The 20,738-nt window shown below is 34.0% G+C and overlaps 1 protein-coding gene across 3 annotated transcripts; it reads left to right on the forward strand.

Annotated features, from left to right (window-relative positions):
* Nucleotides 1-4,827: 4,827 nt before the first annotated feature.
* On the forward strand, nucleotides 4,828-15,337 carry LOC133305265 (lon protease homolog 1, mitochondrial). Of its 3 annotated transcripts, none has more exons than XM_061505429.1 (20): nucleotides 4,828-5,214; nucleotides 6,590-6,655; nucleotides 6,836-7,027; nucleotides 7,141-7,206; nucleotides 7,387-7,428; nucleotides 7,545-7,667; nucleotides 9,301-9,399; nucleotides 9,595-9,660; nucleotides 9,741-9,827; nucleotides 10,518-10,557; nucleotides 10,995-11,166; nucleotides 11,483-11,607; nucleotides 12,060-12,190; nucleotides 12,291-12,395; nucleotides 12,616-12,729; nucleotides 12,915-13,082; nucleotides 13,246-13,347; nucleotides 13,505-13,732; nucleotides 14,138-14,653; nucleotides 14,994-15,337. In XM_061505429.1, exons 1-20 carry the CDS (start codon nucleotides 4,930-4,932, stop codon nucleotides 15,183-15,185), a joined length of 2,919 nt encoding a protein of 972 aa, XP_061361413.1. In that variant the 5' UTR covers nucleotides 4,828-4,929; the 3' UTR covers nucleotides 15,186-15,337. The 3 variants fall into 3 exon arrangements, with proteins under 3 accessions (XP_061361413.1, XP_061361414.1, XP_061361415.1); XM_061505430.1 differs by having other exon boundaries at nucleotides 13,505-13,690; nucleotides 14,180-14,653; XM_061505431.1 differs by having other exon boundaries at nucleotides 13,505-13,681; nucleotides 14,180-14,653.
* Nucleotides 15,338-20,738: the final 5,401 nt, after the last annotated feature.

The raw sequence follows: 20,738 nt of genomic DNA on the forward strand, positions 1-20,738 counted from the left end.
CAGGAACATGCATTAAATTTGATGTGGTAAAAGATAAAGGACTGATAGTTGAATGTAAAATTGAATGTCCTACATTCTTGATTTTCAAGTTAGAGCCATTACCTACTTGAACAGCATTTTGACCATTGTATTTTGTTTTGTTTAGTAGGTTATTTGCATCTGGTGTGAAATGATTTATTGCTCCTGAGTCAAGATACCAGCAAAATCAGTAAATGAGAAGTAATCAGAGGGGATATCATCTACTTGATGATGAGCACCAGCATTGTTTGCAACTGCTATATTGGCTTGAAGACTGGAACTAGCATTATTATTTTGACTGAAAGGACTCTGAAAATTCTGATTAAATCTGTTACGACATTCCCATCCAAGATGATCGTACTTTCCACACACCTGACATTGTGGTCTGTTTGCATTGTTGTTTTTGTTTCCTCCCTTTGATATCTGAATCCTCCTCTATTTCCAAAGTTTCTCCCTCTATTTTGATTAATTCCTCCTCTATTATTTTGATTGAATCCTCCTCTGAAACTTCCTGAGTAGTTATTTTGCCTTCTGAACTATAGTTGTGCTACATTTGCTTGTAGAGTATCTGTGAGATTCTTCTTATGCTTTTCCAGTCTTTGTTCTTGAGCCATGAGCAGTGCTTCAATTTTGCCTACAGTGTAAGGATCAGTTTTAGAAATTACAGAAGTTATAAAGCAGTCATAGTCCTCATTTAAGCCATCTAAAATGGCATCAATGTGATCTTCTGTATCAATTGGTGAACCAATGGCAGCAAGAGAGTCAACAATCTTTTTGATCTGGAGCAAATACTTTGAAACATCTCATTCTTTCTTTGTATTTTTCAACTGAATTTTCAGTTGCTTGATCTTTGCTCTGGTTTGAGAAGAAAAGAATTCTTCAAGTTTGTGCCAAACTTTGAATGAAGTTGCACAACCTACCATGCGAGTATACACTGTTTCTGACATGGAAGAGGGCAACCATGACATAAGAAGTTGATCTTTGTTGTGTATCAAGATCTCGAGAATTTGAGTTTTGAACTTCATTACCAGCAGTATTCTCAGCTGCTTCATTATTAGCACTTTGTTGTTGAACAGGTACTGATTCTTGCAATTCTTTATCAATGAATCTTGTCAAATTATAGCCTTTGATTGTAGCTAATGCTTGCTGTTTCCAAGGCAGGAAATTGTTTTCGTCCAATTTGAAAGAGACTGGATTAGAGAAAGTATGAACATAGTTGTTTTGCTGCAAGCAATTGGTGGTCTCCATGTATCAGTTTCAGCTCTATACCATGAGAGGTATCAGATAAAGAATGAAAAGAAGATAACGAACAAGAAAAGGAGAGAGAGAAGGAACTGAGTCAGAATGACTTGTATATTTGTTAAAGTGAAAAATGAATTAAATTACGCTATGTAAATGGGCTCGACCCTTATTTATACAATATAGTTACAACTAAATGTAAAAGTAACTGAGTAACTATTTCTGTTAGATCACAATAGATTTAGTAGGAATTGTTATAGCTTTCAGTTTATAAAAGACATAGTGTTGATAATATTATTTTTGAAAAACTTATTATATAATCTATTGAAATACGTGTTATTATTAATTAAATTAGTCTCTGACCAATAATTCATTGTTTAATGGACGGAATAAATATCTTATAGATTTATAATTATTATTTTGTTGTCGTATACATTTGTAATTATTTTATTTTAAAGATTAATGGAGAACTAAGTAATGGATGGTTGGTATCATTCACATTCGTAGGTTGTGCACGATTTTGAAATATATTTTCATCCTATAAAATTAAGTTTTTTTCTCTCCATCAATTTATTATTATTTTATTAATTTGATTTGAGATCGAGATCAAAGCTCTTTTTATTACATTTTAACATAATTACATATTCAGAGTTTGAACTTATAATTTTATGTCAGAATAACTCTGTAAAATTAAACTTATATTTGTTTTTGTTGATTTTCTTAGAGACTTCAATGTTGCGCGTAGTTTTTGACATTTCTTAGTTTTTTTCTTATTATTTATGATCTCCCCAAATTATAAAAATTCAAAGTAATTATTTGATTCAACATGAATAGTTAAATTAAATTAAATTTGTTGCAAAACAGAGTAATGAAAAGTGGAATCAACTCAAGAAAATAAAGTACAAGAAGAAGAGAATATGAGACAAAAAAAGTAAGGGAGAATAAACCAGAAATTCTATTATTCAGTAATGTAAGAATACAAGTCCTACTACCTCTATATATAGATGAAGGTGGAGGAAGGGTGCAAGCTCTTCATCTATAATAGATGTTACAATACATTTAATCTCCCATAAAATATAATAATGCCCATTTGTAACGATCCCATAAAATGTAGTAATTTCCAATTATAACACTTCCCCTTGGACATTATGGCACTAAGTCTATGCCTCGTTTAAACCTTGCTAGAAAAAATCAGGAAAAATAGTACAAGACATATGCTATCAAGTATTGCATAATCTACCTTATTAAAAACCTTTAGCTAAGAAAAATCATGTGGAAAAAATAGTAGTACATATTTATACCTTCAAGGTCCCATCCTTCAGGGATGATAATAATTAATTTGCTCCCCTTGATAAAAGTAACTTATTAAGTTTACACATACCTATTCCATATACAAGTTTCTCAAATGTGGAAATAGGTAGGGATTTAGTGAATATTTATTTCACCCTTCTTTCGGAGTTTATGTGGGTAAAAGAACTTTGGGAAAATATGTTTAGTCTTAACATTTTTAATATATCCATCATTCATTTGTGCAATGCTATTGTTTAAGTTTTCAAGTGTGATAATCTTACATTGGTTGATAATGGGTTGAATGAAGTGTATATAAGTCGAATGACCCATTAACCCAATGCCTTAAGATTTTGGGTTAAGACATAGTGTCGGATCCACTTAATATGGTGGTATAAGCTTAGCCCCTTGGTGGTGATCCTCCACCACGAGCTTCCCCTAGACCCGCCTGACAGTGGTATCCGAGTTGGGTTGGGCTCGGCTAGCCAGGTGTTTGGCTAAAAGGCGGGTTGAGTACTTGGGCCTGTGTATTCGGTTGAGGGGGAGCATATCAATATGAATGTATCTAAGTGGAATGACCCATTAACCAGAATTATCCTAAAAAAGGATAGTAGGGGAATTACAAATTATGGGTAGACCACATGAAACATTAATGTGTTCTTTCAAAGATCTTAACCTAACACATTCTCAAGTAGTTTCATTCAATGCAATAATCTCAGAGTGATTTGAGGAAGTAACACCTAGACTTTGTTTTACAGACTTCCATGAGATTGCAGTACCTCCGCAAAGGAAAACATATACAGCCTACGAACTATCATTGGGGTATTTAGAGGATGACACTTGTCCATATAAAATTTATCCAAAATTATTTTTACATAGTTAGACCGACGTAGGAAATTTTTTTTGGGAGATGCTCGATTTGTAGGCCAAGACAATAATTGATTTGATGTAAGTATTTCATTTCAAATTCCCTCTTTAAACTTCTTCAACCTCGTTTTGAGTTCCGGCTATATTCAGGTCATCTACATACACCGATATAATCGCAAAGCCATTAAGAGATTTCTTAATGAACACAAGGGCAGATCTCATTGTTCAGATACCTTTGCTTCACGAGGTAATCTTTCAATCAGTTTTACCACATACGTCCGGATTGTTTGATCTCAACATGATAGCTTCTATTTTATTTTAGTGTATGTTGGTATTAACAACTAAAAGTAATGAAATACTTCAAAATAAAAATTTCCACCTTGAGCAACTTTCAAAATTCTAACCAAATTCGTGCTGATAACGTGTTGCGAAAAAGAAGAGTGAATAAGTGGAATCAACTTAAGAAAATAAAGTACAAGAAGAAGAAAATATAAAAGAAAGAAAGTAAGGGAAAAAAAACTAAAAATTCTATTATTCAACAATGTAAGAATACAAGTCCTACCATCTCTATACATACGAAGGTGGAGGAAGGGTACAAGCTCTTCATCTACTCTAGATGTTACACTACATTGGTAACAATCTCATAAAGTGTAGTAATGCTCATTTGTAACAAAATTATCATTATTTTTTAATTTAAAGAATGATTCTTTGCAGGAAAACAGAGATAGCAAATAAGGCAAAATGTACGGTAGAATTTAAACTCACAATTTTAAACTTTTAGTACATATTTCGGAGTTTTATTAAAGAGAAATACTTTTCTTATGTTGTAGGAAAAAAGTTACCTCATGTTGTAGAAATAAAATTATAAGTGGAACCCACAGATAAGAGGAGGGAGAAAAAAGAGTGGTGAGACTCAACCTCTTTTTCTGTGTGTAGAAAAATTGTTTATCTCATGTAAAATAAGATAAACATAACTCTTTATTAAAATTATATAATCATTTTAAATAAAAGAGTTCGTTTTTTCTACCGTCAATGTAGATAACTTATCTACAGTGAGTCCAAAACGACATCATTTTGAGACAGAAATCAAGGTATTTTTGTAATTATAATTTATTTCAGAGTTATAATAGTCTTTTTCATTATAACTTTTTAATTTTTTAACCCAAAACGACATCGTTTTGAGAACAAATGTAGATAACTTATCTACATTCACTTTAGAAACGTTAAAACCTTAAATAAATTAATTAGGTCCACTGAAAAGGCAAGTTTTAAACACCGAGGACAAAACCGTACTTTCGCAGCAACAGAAGGATAGTGTGGGAAACACGTTAGACGAGGGTTTATGAAGGGCTTTAACAAATCTGGGGACAAGAACACAGCCCCCTCCGCTTCATTTTCATCAACATCAATGGCGGTTTTAAAACCCCATTCTATTATCTAAATCTAACATGCCTAGGGCATGAACCTATCTCCAATTTTCAAAATCCCATTCCCTCATTCACCCCATTTCTGAAACCAATGTTGAAGCTCATTTCATCCTCGCGCATCCATCGGCGACACCCCACGGTGGGTCCGGTGCTCCGACTCGCAGCCGATTCCACCTCGCCGCTTCTTAGAGTGCTGGGTTCCCTCGGCGGGTTAAGCTCGGGGAACAGTAATTTGGGACGCAGGTTGTTTTTCTGTTCAGATTCCGGCGACGGTTCCGATCACGTGGTTGACGCCGAAGTCAAAGCGGCTGAGGAGTCCCAGTCAAAGGCATCTGCCATCGTGTCCACGTATCCCAGACCCGAAGATTATCTCACTGTTAGTTTCGGATTTTACTGTTTTTTGGTTGCTGAATTGTTTTATTTAGTCTCAAACGATTCGATAGTTTTCTTCTTCTTCTATTTTATTTAATATCATTTTTACTTCGGAAATTTTGGGTTTAAATTAGAATAGGGCGCTTAAATTGTAATTTATGATGCAAGTTAAAATGTGGATATGGGTGGAGATGTAGTTTACTCTTTTTTTGGTGTTTTGATCAGTGAAGTGTAGCCAAAACTGCTAGTTCATCATTGTCTGTAAACGAAGAAGAGAAAGTTTGGGAAAGAGAGAAAGAAAACGAGAGAAAACTGAGATTCTGAACTTTGGGAATTTTTTATTCAATCATGATTTAGAATACATGATGGGAATTTATACACTTGAGCTAGCAGCTCTAATTGAACCTATTCAGTTACATTAGGTGTAACTGATCAAATTAATTACAACAGAAACAGTAAACGACTATCTGTATTTAACAGCAATTACAATTGAGCTACTGCTCAGTACAAATACAACTCATACAATAATACTCCCCCCCTCAAACTTAAGGGGGTTGGATCAGTAGTGTATGATCCAAAACCTTAAGTTTGTCCCTTAATTATGCAAATCTTGGGGCTGAGAGAGGTTTTGTGAAGGGATCAACAATGAGGAGGGGAGCAGTTATATGAAGTACAACTAGAGACTTGGCCAAAACTTTCTCATGAACAAAGAACAGTTCTAATTCCATGTGCTTTGTTCTTGAATGCAGAACTGGGTTGTGAGCCAAGGCAACTGTGCTTTGATTGTCACAGTAAATAACAGGCACTTTGCTAGGTACTTTAGGTGTAACTGATCAAACTAATTATAACAGAAACAGTAACTGACGATGGGGATTTTATTTGCTGAGCGAAATTCTGTCCCCCCCCCCCCCTTTTAGATAAGATGTCAATAACTCAATATCATTGTGGTTCTATGCTCCCCATTGCTTTGATATGAGTTTGTTGGAAATGTGGGTCGTTCTTGAGTTCGAGGGTTATTTTCCTTCAAAATTTTATTGGTTAACCTGAGAAGGTTTCAAAAGGATTTAATGTTTGTGTGTAGACTGCGTGGAGGTTTTTCTTTCCTTGGTGTCCTACTTCATGTCTAGGCTATTTGAGTAATTCTTGGTATCTTTGGAATGCATTATGCTGTTCCTACACCCTACCCTGAAAATAAAGTGAGGACTATATCATACAGTTTTTCCAGTGTTATTTATTTATTTTTTATATGTTTTGTAAAACAAAATAATCGGAGCATATGGATGGTATCTCTTTTCTATATTCCTTCATTTTTAGTTTTACTTGATCGCTAATATCATAAATATTATGAATTTTTGTTTTTCCTCCTTCCTTTGGAACAGGTTTTGGCATTACCATTGCCACATAGACCACTTTTCCCAGGGTTTTACATGCCAATCTATGTTAAGGTATGGTGGGTTGTCAAGAATGATGAGTTTAATCTCTGTCTTTGCTCCTTACATGCTTCTGGCTGAATCATATGAGAATTGTAATTTCTGACCAGTGCATGTATGTGTCAATAAATTGGTTAAATTTAACTTGAAACTTGAAAGTATGGTTGTCTAATGAGTATTATACTATGCATCCAGGATCCCAAATTGTTGGCAGCTTTACAGGAAAGTCGAGAACGACAAGCCCCGTATGCTGGTGCTTTCCTCCTTAAGGATGAGCCAGAGACTGATCCTAGTGTAGTATCTAGCTCTGACACAGAAAAAAATGTATATGATTTAAAAGGAAAAGAGTTGTTTAACCGTCTTCACGAAGTTGGGACTCTTGCTCAAGTATGTGATTCTGTATGCACAGTTTATTAGTTGCTTTATGCCTTCAACAGATCACTTGTATAGCTTTAGTAAGTACCTCACATTTTTTCTGATAATACATTATTCATTACTAGATTTCAAGTATCCATGGGGATCAGGTGTTCCTGATTGGTCATCGGCGTTTACGCATAATAGAGATGGTTAGTATTGAACATATTGAAATTAAGAAAGATTAGTGTTTGATTATATTTTTTTGTTATTTCTCCATATTTGTGCTTGAATTTTGTTCACAGGTTCTGATATCTGATAATCATTTCTGTACATGTGGCTAAAGTATACTGATGATTGTTTAACACTGAAAACTTCTGTCTTTTCTGCAGGTTAGTGAGGATCCACTTACTGTAAAAGTTGATCATCTCAAGGTATGACTTTATCTATTTTTTCCTGATTTCAATTAAAGTGAAAGATTTCTTTTGCATCATAATTCAACGAGCCACATTTTTTTATTTATTTTGTTGGTTTCAACATGGTACTGCAGGATCAAGCTTATAATAAAGATGATGAGATTATAAAGGCCACATCTTTCGAGGTTATATCAACCCTGAGGGATGTTCTTAAAACAAGTTCCCTTTGGAGAGATCATGTTCAGACTTACACTAAGGTTTGGACTTTGGACCGTTCTCTTTGTGTTTTTATTGGAACTTGGAAATAGGGGGAGGGGATTGGAGTTGTCCTGTGTGTGTCTACATTGGTTTGCTAGAAATCTTGGAAGTTGGAATTCCCCCCTTAATTTGTAGTTTGTGAATTTTAATTAGACTACATGATTTGGAATTCCCTCAATTTTTAGTTTGTGAATTTTGATTAGACTGCATGATTAAATGGATTTTTTCTTTCTTTTTTGAATTGCAAGTTGCAACAAACTCAACAATGAATTAGCTCTATATCACTTCTACCATGCAAACGGCCCTAACATTCTTCCTTAGGTTAAACTGTTTCATTCTTTTGTCACATGGCCTGATGAAATATGGAAAATAGTTAATGTTAATCTATGTGATAATTTTACCGCCAGTGGAGTGTAGAGAGAGAAGGAAGAAATATAAAAGAATTATTGAGGATCAGAAAATGTTAGGGGAAGAGTTGGCAAGTCATTACTATTCTAACTTTCAAGATCCACATTTTAGATATTTTGATAATGAACCTTTAGATATCTTGATTACAACTAATCAATGTTTATGAAGTTTTAGTCTGTACCTTGAACAAGTTTCTTGCAATTGTCCTATAGAATAATTCCCAGGGGAATTTATGAATTATTGGGGTTTCTTCTACTCAACTCTCAGCATATAACAACCCTCTTCATCCTGCTGTTTTGTTATACATATGTTAATGCAAGAACGTTGATTAATCTGAAATTCAAATCCAATCATTGTGCATGCCTGCATTTTGGTGTCCCACATCGAGTTGTTGTTCGATGAAGTAGTGGAGCTTCATACCCTCATTAAGAATTATACAGTACTGTGAAGCCAAAGCTGTGATATTTTCTGCAAAATTTTCATGTTTTAAACAAAGGTCAGTCAAATATATAGCATATTGGTGATATGGACTTGTTAGTCCTCTTTGCATTGACTGAGGTTTCTTAAACTTGTGAGTCCTTAGCTTTGTTTCATTGGAAACTTCAAGTGTGTTGTTTGATTAATATATTTTCTTTGATTTGGTATACTCAATGAAAGACAAATATTTTCAATATAAGTCTGATATAAAGTTTGAGCAGATCGTTTTCATTTTAGTTAGTTGGAGTAAAAACCAATTATTTAATTTAGTGCTAGTTTTTCTAGCTTTGTTATTTATTTCTCTGTTAATTGTTCATTCAGAAGATCCAGAAGCCTAAGTCTTTTCATTACTATATAACAATTATTAGGGTCAGTCAGCCTGTTGCTGATAAATACTGTAATTTTACTTCTGTTTGTGAAACAATTTTCTGTATAACGAAATTGGAGGATAGTGAAACTATTATTCTTTTTAAAAACCTACAAGCAATTAAATATAGTCGGTTTTCAGAGACTAATGGATCATGTATTTTTCCCACATAAGCATAAATGAGTTTATAAAAAACAATTGTTATTAAGTGTGTCTCCTGCATTTTTTTATTGCTTCAAAATATAGGACAAAAAATGCTGCAGTTGGAAGTACTGAAGTACTTTATATGATGGTTGTTTCATGTTGTAATATCGAATCACAGTTCATTGCTTACTTTTATCATATTATTATGTTGACTTTCTTTTTTTTGAATTGTGCAGCATATAGGTGATTTTACTTATCCAAGGCTTGCAGATTTTGGAGCTGCAATATCTGGGGCAAACAAATTGCAATGCCAACAAGTTCTTGAAGAGCTAGATGTGAGTACATTTGGCACTGTCACTGAGAAATTCTGACTCGATGTGGTGCAGACGATATTTTCCATTTTTTTATGTTGTAATAAGTTTCAATTTCTTGGGCCAGGCCTTTTAGGAAATTCGATGTATATAAAGGGGTGAACATATGGAACACAAATTTTTACGTTTGCAGGTGTCATTTGTTGTGTTGTTGAACAGGTGTATAAACGATTAAAACTTACGCTGGAGTTGGTAAAGAAAGAGATGGAAATCAGCAAGATCCAGGTAATTATGTCTTTGGCTTTGTTGTTTGTGTTGCATTTAGTTTTTCATCGTATATTTGAGATTGTGTTGATTCTTGTCAGGAATCAATTGCAAAAGCAATTGAAGAAAAGATAAGCGGTGAGCAGCGCCGTTACTTGTTAAATGAGCAGCTTAAGGCCATAAAGAAGGTACAAAGCCCTCATAATTTGGTTACATCAGTGTGCCTCATATCCTAGACAAGCTACTATTATACAATCTTTTATGTTTGCTTGTCCATACTGTTTGAATTCTTTCTTTCCATTTGTTGTTGAAGCTTACTAATTGCGTTTAATTGTAGCAATAGATAAGCTCTTGGCTTAAATTAGTTAGCTAAGCTGTGCTCTACGCACCATCCCTCTGCAGTGGATTTCTCCTAATTCCATGTGTATAACCAGAGCTCATGAACTTATTCTAAACAACCAAGCAATACATGATTGACTGTTGCCACCAATCTCTGAATTTAGCAGTCTGTTTTTTGTGGCCGCTTTGTTTCTATTAGCAAGCCAAGGAATCATGTAACTAAATGCTGAAAAAATGCATATCTGTTACATTATTTGACTTCATTCTTCAGAAGTCTAGGATCTCAGAATAATTATGATGTCCCTTCAGAGGACACTGTACTAATGGTTGTATCTTTTCCATAGGCTTTATAGTTTATCATGTGGTCTAGAAAGTTTAGGTATCGACCTAGGCCTTTGATCTTGCTGGTGTCATTTCCCTATATCCTAACATGAGTACCATTATATGTATGATATGATTTGCTGAATGCTCTGCTATTTGAACTGGCCTTATATCCTAAAATTTATTTTCTTTTGATTTGAATTTTTTCCTATTTGCAGGAATTGGGCCTAGAGACTGATGACAAAACAGCTCTCACTGGTTGGTTCTGATCTATAATATCTGCTTTTAGTACTAGACGGGATATTTCTTTTTATAAATCATTTCCTGCCTAAATGATTGATCTAGTGTGCATGCATGTAGGCAAGGTCATTTTAGGACTTACAACCGTGTGATTGGAGTCTTCCTGACTGCCAAATACTTAAAAAATGTTCACCTAACTAGTGTTTTAATCTTGTCCTCCTCTTAATGTTTCTATACCAGCATCCTTCAAATCTTTTTTCATATAGTGAGTATAGGAATGTTCTTTATATTGTACTTTTCTTTGTGTTCTGATTAGTATTGTTTGTCACCTGATCAAATTTGAGTTATATAGCTTTCAGTTGTTAGTCCATGAAGTAAAATGTTTGCTGGGGTATACTTTCTAGTTTCTAGTGAAATATGTTGCTACCATTTCATTAATTTACTTTCTATTTCAGGTAAATTCAGGGAAAGGATTGAACCAAAAAGAGAAAAGTGCCCACCTCATGTTTTACAAGTCATAGATGAAGAACTCACAAAGCTGCAGCTGTTGGAGGCTAGTTCTAGCGAATTCAGTGTTACCCGTAACTACTTGGACTGGTTGACAGCATTGCCTTGGGGTGAATACAGGTTTGTGTTAATGAAATTTCGTTCTTATTATGGCTGCTAGTGTAATTTAAATTTATTTAAAATTATTGATTCCTTGTATGGGGACCCAATTACCATTCATTAGGACACGTTTGATTGTTTAAATTTAGGACAGTTGCAGAAAAGGATTTTAGGAAAGGCCTTAGGAGGAGACAATTAAAATGCATAAGATAGTTTTCAGAGGCTTTTGGATGAACTAAGGGTTTTTATTTTGTGAATACTACTGATTGGCCTTTATATGTGAACTTTAAACTATTGTGAATGTAATGAATTTCAATCTGTTAATTTCCTAATCTAGTGATGAGAACTTTGATGTTACTCGGGCGCAAAACATTCTTGATGAAGACCATTATGGATTAACTGATGTGAAGGAAAGGATATTGGAATTCATAGCTGTTGGGAAATTAAGAGGGACTTCACAAGGTAATCATCGTTCATCAATATAATGTATCCCGAAGATTTATTTGGGTTTTAGTTTTAGTGTCTGCGAAATACATTGCTAAATGTTGATCTTGGTGTTTAGTGTCTACCAAATACTATATTGCTATCAGTTCTCAAACAAGTGAGATGCTTTCATTAAGTCATCTTAAATCATCATATATCTTGATGCTTGAAGTTTTAATTTTAATTTACAAGATTTCAGACTTGATTGACTGGGTCAGGCTTTGAAATATGATTGCCCATTTTTTTTTTTTTTTATTTAATGGAGGAAAACTTAATTTTATGCATTTTGTGCTGATTTTAGTTAACAAGGTTTTAAGATGTTGGCCGTAGTATGCAAATCCATTCATTTAAAGTGAAGCCTTTGGTGCTTACGTATTGGCTTTTTGCATGGTCACAAAGTGTGAGGTTCCTGATCTTTCTCATATATGCAGGGAAGATTATCTGTCTTTCTGGTCCACCAGGGGTGGGCAAAACAAGTATTGGCCGTTCGATTGCACGTGCCTTGAACCGTAAGTTCTTCCGATTCTCTGTAGGAGGATTAGCTGATGTGGCTGAAATCAAGGTAGCTAAAGTCTCTTTGTTTCCTTGCCATGGTTGAATTATATACCAGTTTCACAGCAACATGTTAGTTTTTTTTGTATCATTAATATTTTTTCTGACAGGGTCATCGTCGAACATATATTGGTGCTATGCCAGGGAAGATGGTACAATGCCTTAAGAATGTTGGAACAGCCAATCCTCTTGTTTTGATTGATGAGATTGACAAAGTAATACATTGCTAGACAGTTCAATTTATTTGATGCTGAGTAATTTTTTTTCCTCCTGATTTCCTGTTGTATTCTTCGTTAGTATGGGTTGCCTTGGCCCTAATAAACATATAATGCGTGGATTTCATTTTTTATTAAATTTATTATGGTTTTTAATCTTGTAAATCTTTTATAAAAAGGATGATTTTAGTGTTAATTTTTTTTTTTATTCATTTGGCAGTTAGGAAGAGGACATGCTGGTGATCCTGCAAGTGCTTTGTTAGAGCTTCTGGATCCAGAGCAGAATGCTAATTTCCTGGACCACTATCTTGATGTTCCCATTGATCTATCAAAGGTACTTATTTGATAATCGGGAGCCTTAATGGTGAGGTTATGGTAGAGTCAGAATTTGTGCATGCTTTATTTGTTAAATGTCCATTGCCATGTTAAAACATAGTTTTTATTTAGTACCTTGAAGGCAAAGTAGGCATGTTGTAAATGTTTTACCATGATGACTCATGCATTGGAAGTCCACTGCAGGTTCTTTTTGTGTGCACTGCAAATGTAGTGGAAATGATACCCAATCCCCTGTTGGATAGGATGGAGGTTGTTGCCATTGCTGGGTATATTACCGATGAGAAGATGCACATTGCAAGAGATTATCTGGAGAAGAGTACACGTGAAGCATGTGGAATAAAGCCTGAACAAGTATTTATCTTTTCCACCCATTTTGTGGTCCCTTATCCTGCAAAGAATGGGAATTTCAAAATCTTAACGTTGAGTTATTGCGAGGCATAATGATGCCAGCTTTTATTGCCCTTTTCTTTTTAATTGACTGAAAATATTGACCACGAAAACTGACTTGCTTCAGGTGGAAGTCACTGATGCTGCTCTTCTTGCCCTAATAGAAAATTACTGCCGAGAAGCAGGGGTCAGGAACCTCCAAAAGCACATAGAAAAAATTTACAGAAAGGTTTGTTTAAGTATTTTTTAGGTCAAGGGGCTATGGTGTGTATGGTTGGAAAGACAGCCACTGTTGATCTGCTCTTTTAAAAAAAAAAAAAAAAAAAATTAACTGCATTTGTTCATGACTATATCTGAACTAAAATGTTTTGTTTGTGGCATGGCAGATAGCACTACAACTTGTGAGGCAAGGGGAAACAATTGATGCTCCTGTTGCTAGTGCTCAGTCTATTGAACCCAAAAAAGCCGAAGTAGATTTTGATGAATCAGTTCAAAATATAATTCAAAAAGAGAACTCCGTGGAGAGTAGTAATCCTGAACGAATGGTTGAAACCTCTACAGAAGTTGACAAGGTCCAAACCGATCTACTAGCTGATCAATCTACTGATATGGAGGTCTGGAAGCACTATTTTAATTCTCCCTTTTATAAAAAAGATCTTTTCTGATGTTGGTTCAATGAGCAAGAAAACCGAGACCTACTCATTACAAGGGTTGGTTAATGAGAAGTTGAGAACATATGAAGTCCTTTTTTCAATATTTACAATATGGTAGTGCCATGCACATGCATTTTTGTGTTTCACCAGTGCACAACTTTATGGTTTGGTACAAATTTTTGAACCGGCTAAAAATTATGATGGTTTTCTATATAAAACTTTGATCTGGAACCTGAAATCTTTTCTGTGGTCCAACAACCAGTACAAAATTTTTGTAGTTTGATATGATTTTTTTTCCTGAGAATTTTTTGTGGTCCAACAGCCACCTATTCATCATTTGATACATATGGATCTTAACTGTGACAGGTTGCAAAAGAAAGGGATGAAGGTAAGGAAATTGAAACAAAGATGATTGAGAAAGTCGTGATTGATAAATCAAATTTAACTGACTTTGTTGGCAAGCCTGTCTTCCATGCTGAGCGCATCTATGATCAGACACCTACTGGGGTTGTTATGGGTCTTGCCTGGACTGCAATGGGTGGTTCCACTCTTTATATAGAGACCACCATTGTTGAGGAAGGGGAGGGAAAAGGAGCGCTGCATGTCACTGGTCAATTAGGAGATGTGATGAAAGAAAGTGCCCAGATAGCTCACACAGTGGCCAGAGGAATACTACTGGAAAAAGAACCAGGGAATCCTTTTTTTGCAAATTCAAAGTTACACCTTCATGTTCCTGCAGGGGCTACACCTAAGGACGGACCTAGTGCTGGTTGCACGATGACCACTTCACTGTTGTCCCTTGCCTTGAAGAAGCCTGTGAAGAAGGATCTAGCAATGACTGGAGAAGTGACACTTACTGGGAAGATTCTTCCCATTGGCGGGGTATGTTGAGAAGTTTTTATCTATTGCAATATTATTGTTCATTATCTTTAGATGCAGAAACTTCTGGGTATTTTTAGCTGTTACTGGTTTTCGAATTACATAACTTTTTTTTGTAAAGGTTATTATATTTATTTTACACAAGGAAAGGTTATTTTTCATGATTTGGCTTAATCTCTTTCCCTTCTCTTTCTTGTTGCTTGGTCTTCCGCTGTTTTCACGTCTTCCCTAGTAACATCCTGCTTTCAGTATCAGAAGCCACCATTTAATATTATGTGCTATGAACTCTTTTTTGCACATTGTGTCTGAAGCTGTTAGTCATGCAATGCTGTAAAAATTGCAGGTTAAGGAGAAAACCATAGCCGCGAGGAGGAGTGAAGTTAAGACTATTGTATTCCCTTCGGCTAACAGGAGAGATTTTGATGAGCTAGCGCCTAATGTGAGAGAAGGTCTTGATGTTCATTTTGTTGATGACTACATACAGATCTTTAATTTGGCTTTTGGGGAAGAGCAGTCTCAGAATATAGAGAAGTAAGTTACTAATGTCCGGTAGGATCTTGAGATGAAACTCGATTCTTTGTTGAGCTGGGAACCAGCCTGACTTGTGTCCTATATTTGATTAGTACCAATGGTTTTTGGAATTTTTATTCATCTGTTGGGCACGAAGTATCATTTCCCTTTTTCAGACTGGAGTATCCCAATTGTAATAATATGTATATTTATTTATATTTAAGGGAAATGTGTTTTTTATTAATTAATTTTTATATTATATTTTTGCTAAGGTAGGGACTAGGGAGTGTTTATATATATATATATATATATATATAAAAGATGTTGTTTTGATTAATGAAGGGTGTTTTTGTAATTTTAGGTGAATTAGTGAAGGGTGTTTCAGTAAAATGAATATGATAAAAAGATAAACAAAATTATGGAAACACCTTTAATTAATTCACCTAAAATTACAGAAACACCCTTCATTAATCAAAAAGACGTAATTTTTGGGATAGCTTTAGATAACTTTATATAAAGCGGCTGTGGGAATGTTTACCCCTATATATGGGAAAAGTATTTCTACAGCTACTTTAGATAAGGTTGTCTACAACTATACCTTTTTCACTAAGTACGACCGATCGTACTTAGTTATAACAATAAAACTGTTTTTTTTTCTCTTTCCTCAGACATTGTCGGCTGACGTGGCGGAGAGAGAAAGTGCAATTTTAATGTACGACCGGTCGTACTTAGTGAAAAAAGGGTAGCTGTAGACAACCTTATCTAAAGTGTCTGCAGACATGTTTTCCTATATATATATATATATATATATATATATATATATATATGGGGCAAGATATTCTTACACTGGTGTAAGAGTTAGAAGTCTTATACTCAATCTTGACCATTGATCCACTTGTATCCAATGGCTCACATTACTAAAAAATTTGAGCCCTTAGATATAAATGGGATCAGTGGACAAGATTAAGAGTGTAACTTACACTAGTGTAAAATGATCCTAATATATATATATATATATATATATATATATATATATATATATATATATATATGGGGATGGATCTTTTGACTCTAGAGTAAGACTTACAACTCTTACTCCTCATCTCAACCGTTGATTTCCGTCCATCTAACGGTTATTATTTATTTGAAATAAATAAATAAATAATTGTTATAAATAACCGTTAGATGGAAGAAAATCAACGGTTAAGATGAGGAGTAAGAGTTGTAAGTCTTACTCTAGAGTCAAAAGATCCTTCCCCTATATATATATATATATATATATATATATATATATATATATATATATATATATATATGAGGTAGGATATTTTGACACCAGTTTCAAATTTTAAATTTGACACCTTATCTGAGTGCCATTAGATCAAAAAAGATCAACGATTTTGATTTGCTAACATGTGACACTATTGATCTTTTTAAATCTAACGGCTATTAGATGAGGTGTCAAAAGGATTCTACCTTATATATATATATATATATATATATATATATATATATATATATATATAGGAAAAAACATTTCTCAAGCAGCTTGAGATAAGTTTATCTCCGGCCACCCAAAATTATGTCGTTTTATTTATTTATTTTCTTATATTAATTGATTCACCTTTGAATGATTATGATTCTTTTTTTCTCTCTCTTCCTTTATCACCATTGATCCATCTTTGTATGGTTATGATTTAGTAGCTGGAGATAAAATTATCTCAAGCAGCTTGAGAAATGATAAGTTCATATATATATATATATTATATTAATTGATTCACCTTTGAATGATTATGATTCTTTTTTTCTCTCTCTTCCTTTATCACCATTGATCCATCTTTGTATGGTTATGATTTAGTAGCTGGAGATAAAATTATCTCAAGCAGCTTGAGAAATGATAAGTTCATATATATATATATTATATTAATTGATTCACCTTTGAATGATTATGATTCTTTTTTTCTCTCTCTTCCTTTATCACCATTGATCCATCTTTGTATGGTTATGATTTAGTAGCTGGAGATAAAATTATCTCAAGCAGCTTGAGAAATGATAAGTTCATATATATATATATATATATATATATATATATATATATATATATATATAGCCGCTTTACGTACACCAACGACAGGTGTATGGTTATGATTTTTCACATTTAATGCTTTCAGCCTTTGTATGGTTATTATTCCTCACATTTAATGTAACAGCCCCAAACCTTGTAGCAGGATATTGTCCGCTTTGCCCCGCGCACAAGCACCATCGAGCTCACGGTTTTACGTTTCGGGTTACCCCCAAAAGGCCTCCTACAAGGAAAGGTATCCACACCCTTATTTAAGGCATGCTTCGTTCCCCTCTCCAACCGATGTGGGACATTTCATCCTCCCCCACTGGGAATTCAACGTCCTCGCTGTACACACCGGTCCAGGGCCAGACTCTGATACCAAATGTAACAGCCCCAAACCCTGTTGCAGGATATTGTCCGCTTTGCCCCGCGCACAAGGCACAAGCACCGTCGAGCTCACGGTTTTACGTTTCGGGTTACCCCAAAAGGCCTCCTACAAGGAAAGGTATCCATACCCTTATTTAAGGCATGCTTCGTTCCCCTCTCCAACCGATGTGAGACATTACATTTAATGCTTTCAAGTATATATATGGCAAGTATTTGATTGCTGCACGTATAGCAGCTGCAGAAATGTAAACTCATATATATATATATATATATATATGAGCTTATCGTTTCTCAAACTGCTTGCGATAATTTTATCTCTGGCTACTAAATCATAATCGTACAAAGATGGATCAATGGTGATAAAGGAAGAGAGAGAAAAATAGAATCATAACTATTCAAAGGTGAATCAATTAATATAAGGAAATAAATAAACAAAACGACGTAGTTTTGGGGTGACCGAAGATAAACTTATCTCAAGTTATCGGAGAAATATTTTTCCTATATATATATAAGTCCGATCATTTTACATCATTGTATGTTACACTCTCAATTTTGATCGTTGTTTTTATTTATATATAATTAAATAGAAGCTATCAATGATCACTTGAGTGTAAGATTTCCGAAATAAGAATAATCGACCCATATATAAACTATAGAAAAAATGTTTGGACTTTTAAATGACACAACTTACGTCATTTCACTTTTACAAAGATGTGAGACCCACAAATTTATATTTTTCTGTCCACTCTCTCCTCCTTTATCTATCTCTTTCTCTCACCTAAAATAACATAACTTTACATCCTTCAAAATGATACACACTTTTTTTCATAAACTATATAATTTTTATTTTTTATGTAATGATATTTATACTTTCAGTATCCTCCACCCCGCCCCCCTCCTTCTCTCTCTATATATGTATCTAATACCTAAATCGAATGGGTAATATTACTAAAAATAAAAATAAAAAAATCGAATGGATGATCGGATTGAGTTAAAAAAAGGACTCATATATTGTTTAATAAATGTTGGCAAACGTGAACTGCATAGAACGTAGTGGACCGATTAATAGCAGATTAGCGACGGGGAATGGAATTATTGAGAAATAATTCAATAAATTCAACGAATTAATTAATGTTAAATCATGTTTAATCAAATCATATATAACTGGTGAATGATTACGTGACTTCATCCAATACAAAGTCCTAACTTTCCGACTTTGTTCAAAAAAACCACGTGCTACACTGGTACTGTTGCTGTAATGTGATTTCCGAATTCCTACAATGAAAGAAAGTGACTGCATGGTGTATGCTTTGAGATTTAGTGACGTAAGAGGTATTGGGAAATCTTTGTTCATGGCCACGCGCATATTCATCTTGCTTAGTTTATTCTTGTGTCATACTTTCCCTGACTAAGCAAAAGTACGCAACTCAACTGGATAAGAATAAAATCTCAAGACAAAATTGTCATTCCCACTCACTCCATTTTCTTGACAGTTATCTAAACGTCCCAGTGAGTTGGTATGATATTTGTCTTCAATGAATTACCTTACAAGATTAAATTGTTAAATATATTATTAGATAAAAGTAGACGAATAACTTTATATTAAACACGTCTGTTTATGTAGAAGCATTCTGACCTAGATGGAAGATAGGAACGAACGAGAACTCAATTTTAATTATACAATCATAAAGATTTTAATATTATACTATAAATTACATATTTCAAAATTATAAATAATTAAATGAAAATATATGAATACTTTTTATTTAAAAACAAAAACATAAAGTAACTTTGAGGTGAAGGGCGCCAAATCCAATGACCACATATTTAAGGCACTAAAATTCAACTTCCACAAGTAACGATCACGTGGGATATTGATTAAAATAAATAGGGAAAGAGCGCGCTTAGTCATACTTGATAAATAAATATAAAATTATTATTATGGTTTTTAATTATCTAACCATTTAAGTGTTTGAGTTAATGATTTTTTGTATGATATTAGAAGTGATCATGAATTCAATTTCTATCACTCAAATTCTATTAAAAAACGATAAAATATTATGAAATTTCTTAGCTATTCACTCTTTAAAATCAATAATTTTTTGTGTGAGGGTTTTTAATATGATAAAAGAAACTTTTATTTATCTCTTCTCATTTCTTTCTTGGGAAATGATATTAATTATGTATACTTTTTATGTTTATTCTACCTACTCATCTTTAATATTATTAAATCAAAATCTCAAGAGAAGAAAGAAAAATTAAAAGTTAGTTGAAATTTTAATTTAACAATGTTAAATATAAATAAGTGGAGTAAACATAAAAAAAAGATAGATATAATATGTTGGGTATATTAATAATATAATCTAGATTTACAAAAAAAAAAAAAAAAAATATAATCTAGTAGTATGTTCACATATAAGCCTAATAAGTGAAAGCATGGTTATTTGGGTCCATATGGGCTGGAGCCCAATAGCTTGCATTATATCTAGGGTTTCCTAAGCTGGAGGTAACACTGTTGAGCATTCCAAACTTTGATGTCTCAAGGTGTAATACTTTAAGCACCTCTGAACCCTTCTCTCTCAAACTCTTAACCTCCAACAATCTTAAAGTATTAGCTTCGGGTGTCGAATTTGAGCGAGTAAGGTGTCTACTCGAATATCTCAACGAGAAGAACTCATATTTTAAATCACTTTCGTGATTCGACGGAAGGATTTTCCAGGATCTGAGTTTGAAGATACTGCAGCCGCAACCTTTCGGTCCAGATCCCGGAAATTTTAGCCAATTTCAGAAAGTGAAACCTATTGGGCTTTGTTCTACTCGTCGAGACGATCGTTTTGAGTGGTCATTCGCCTCAAACGGAGATCGGACGAAGGAGATATGACTGTTTGAAGTTATAGGTACACTTTTATGCTAAAAAGAATATTCCTGCGAAAAGGAATATTCCGAGGGAATATTCTGTTTGTTGAAGAATATTCTGTATGAGACATTTTAAAAATCAGAAAATGTTTCGGTGAGTTTCTGGCCATAGGGGTAGTCCATCTCAAGGTTTTTGGGCGCTCGGATCTGTTTTTGGGGTCTGTTTTGGCAAATTCCAAGTCTATAGAGCAGTTGATGAAAGTTGGAGCT

This window comes from Gastrolobium bilobum, unplaced genomic scaffold (assembly GCF_033153095.1).
Source record: "Gastrolobium bilobum isolate Gb01-03AN ecotype WA unplaced genomic scaffold, APGP_CSIRO_Gbil_v1 utg4294, whole genome shotgun sequence".
Lineage (NCBI taxonomy): Eukaryota > Viridiplantae > Streptophyta > Magnoliopsida > Fabales > Fabaceae > Gastrolobium > Gastrolobium bilobum.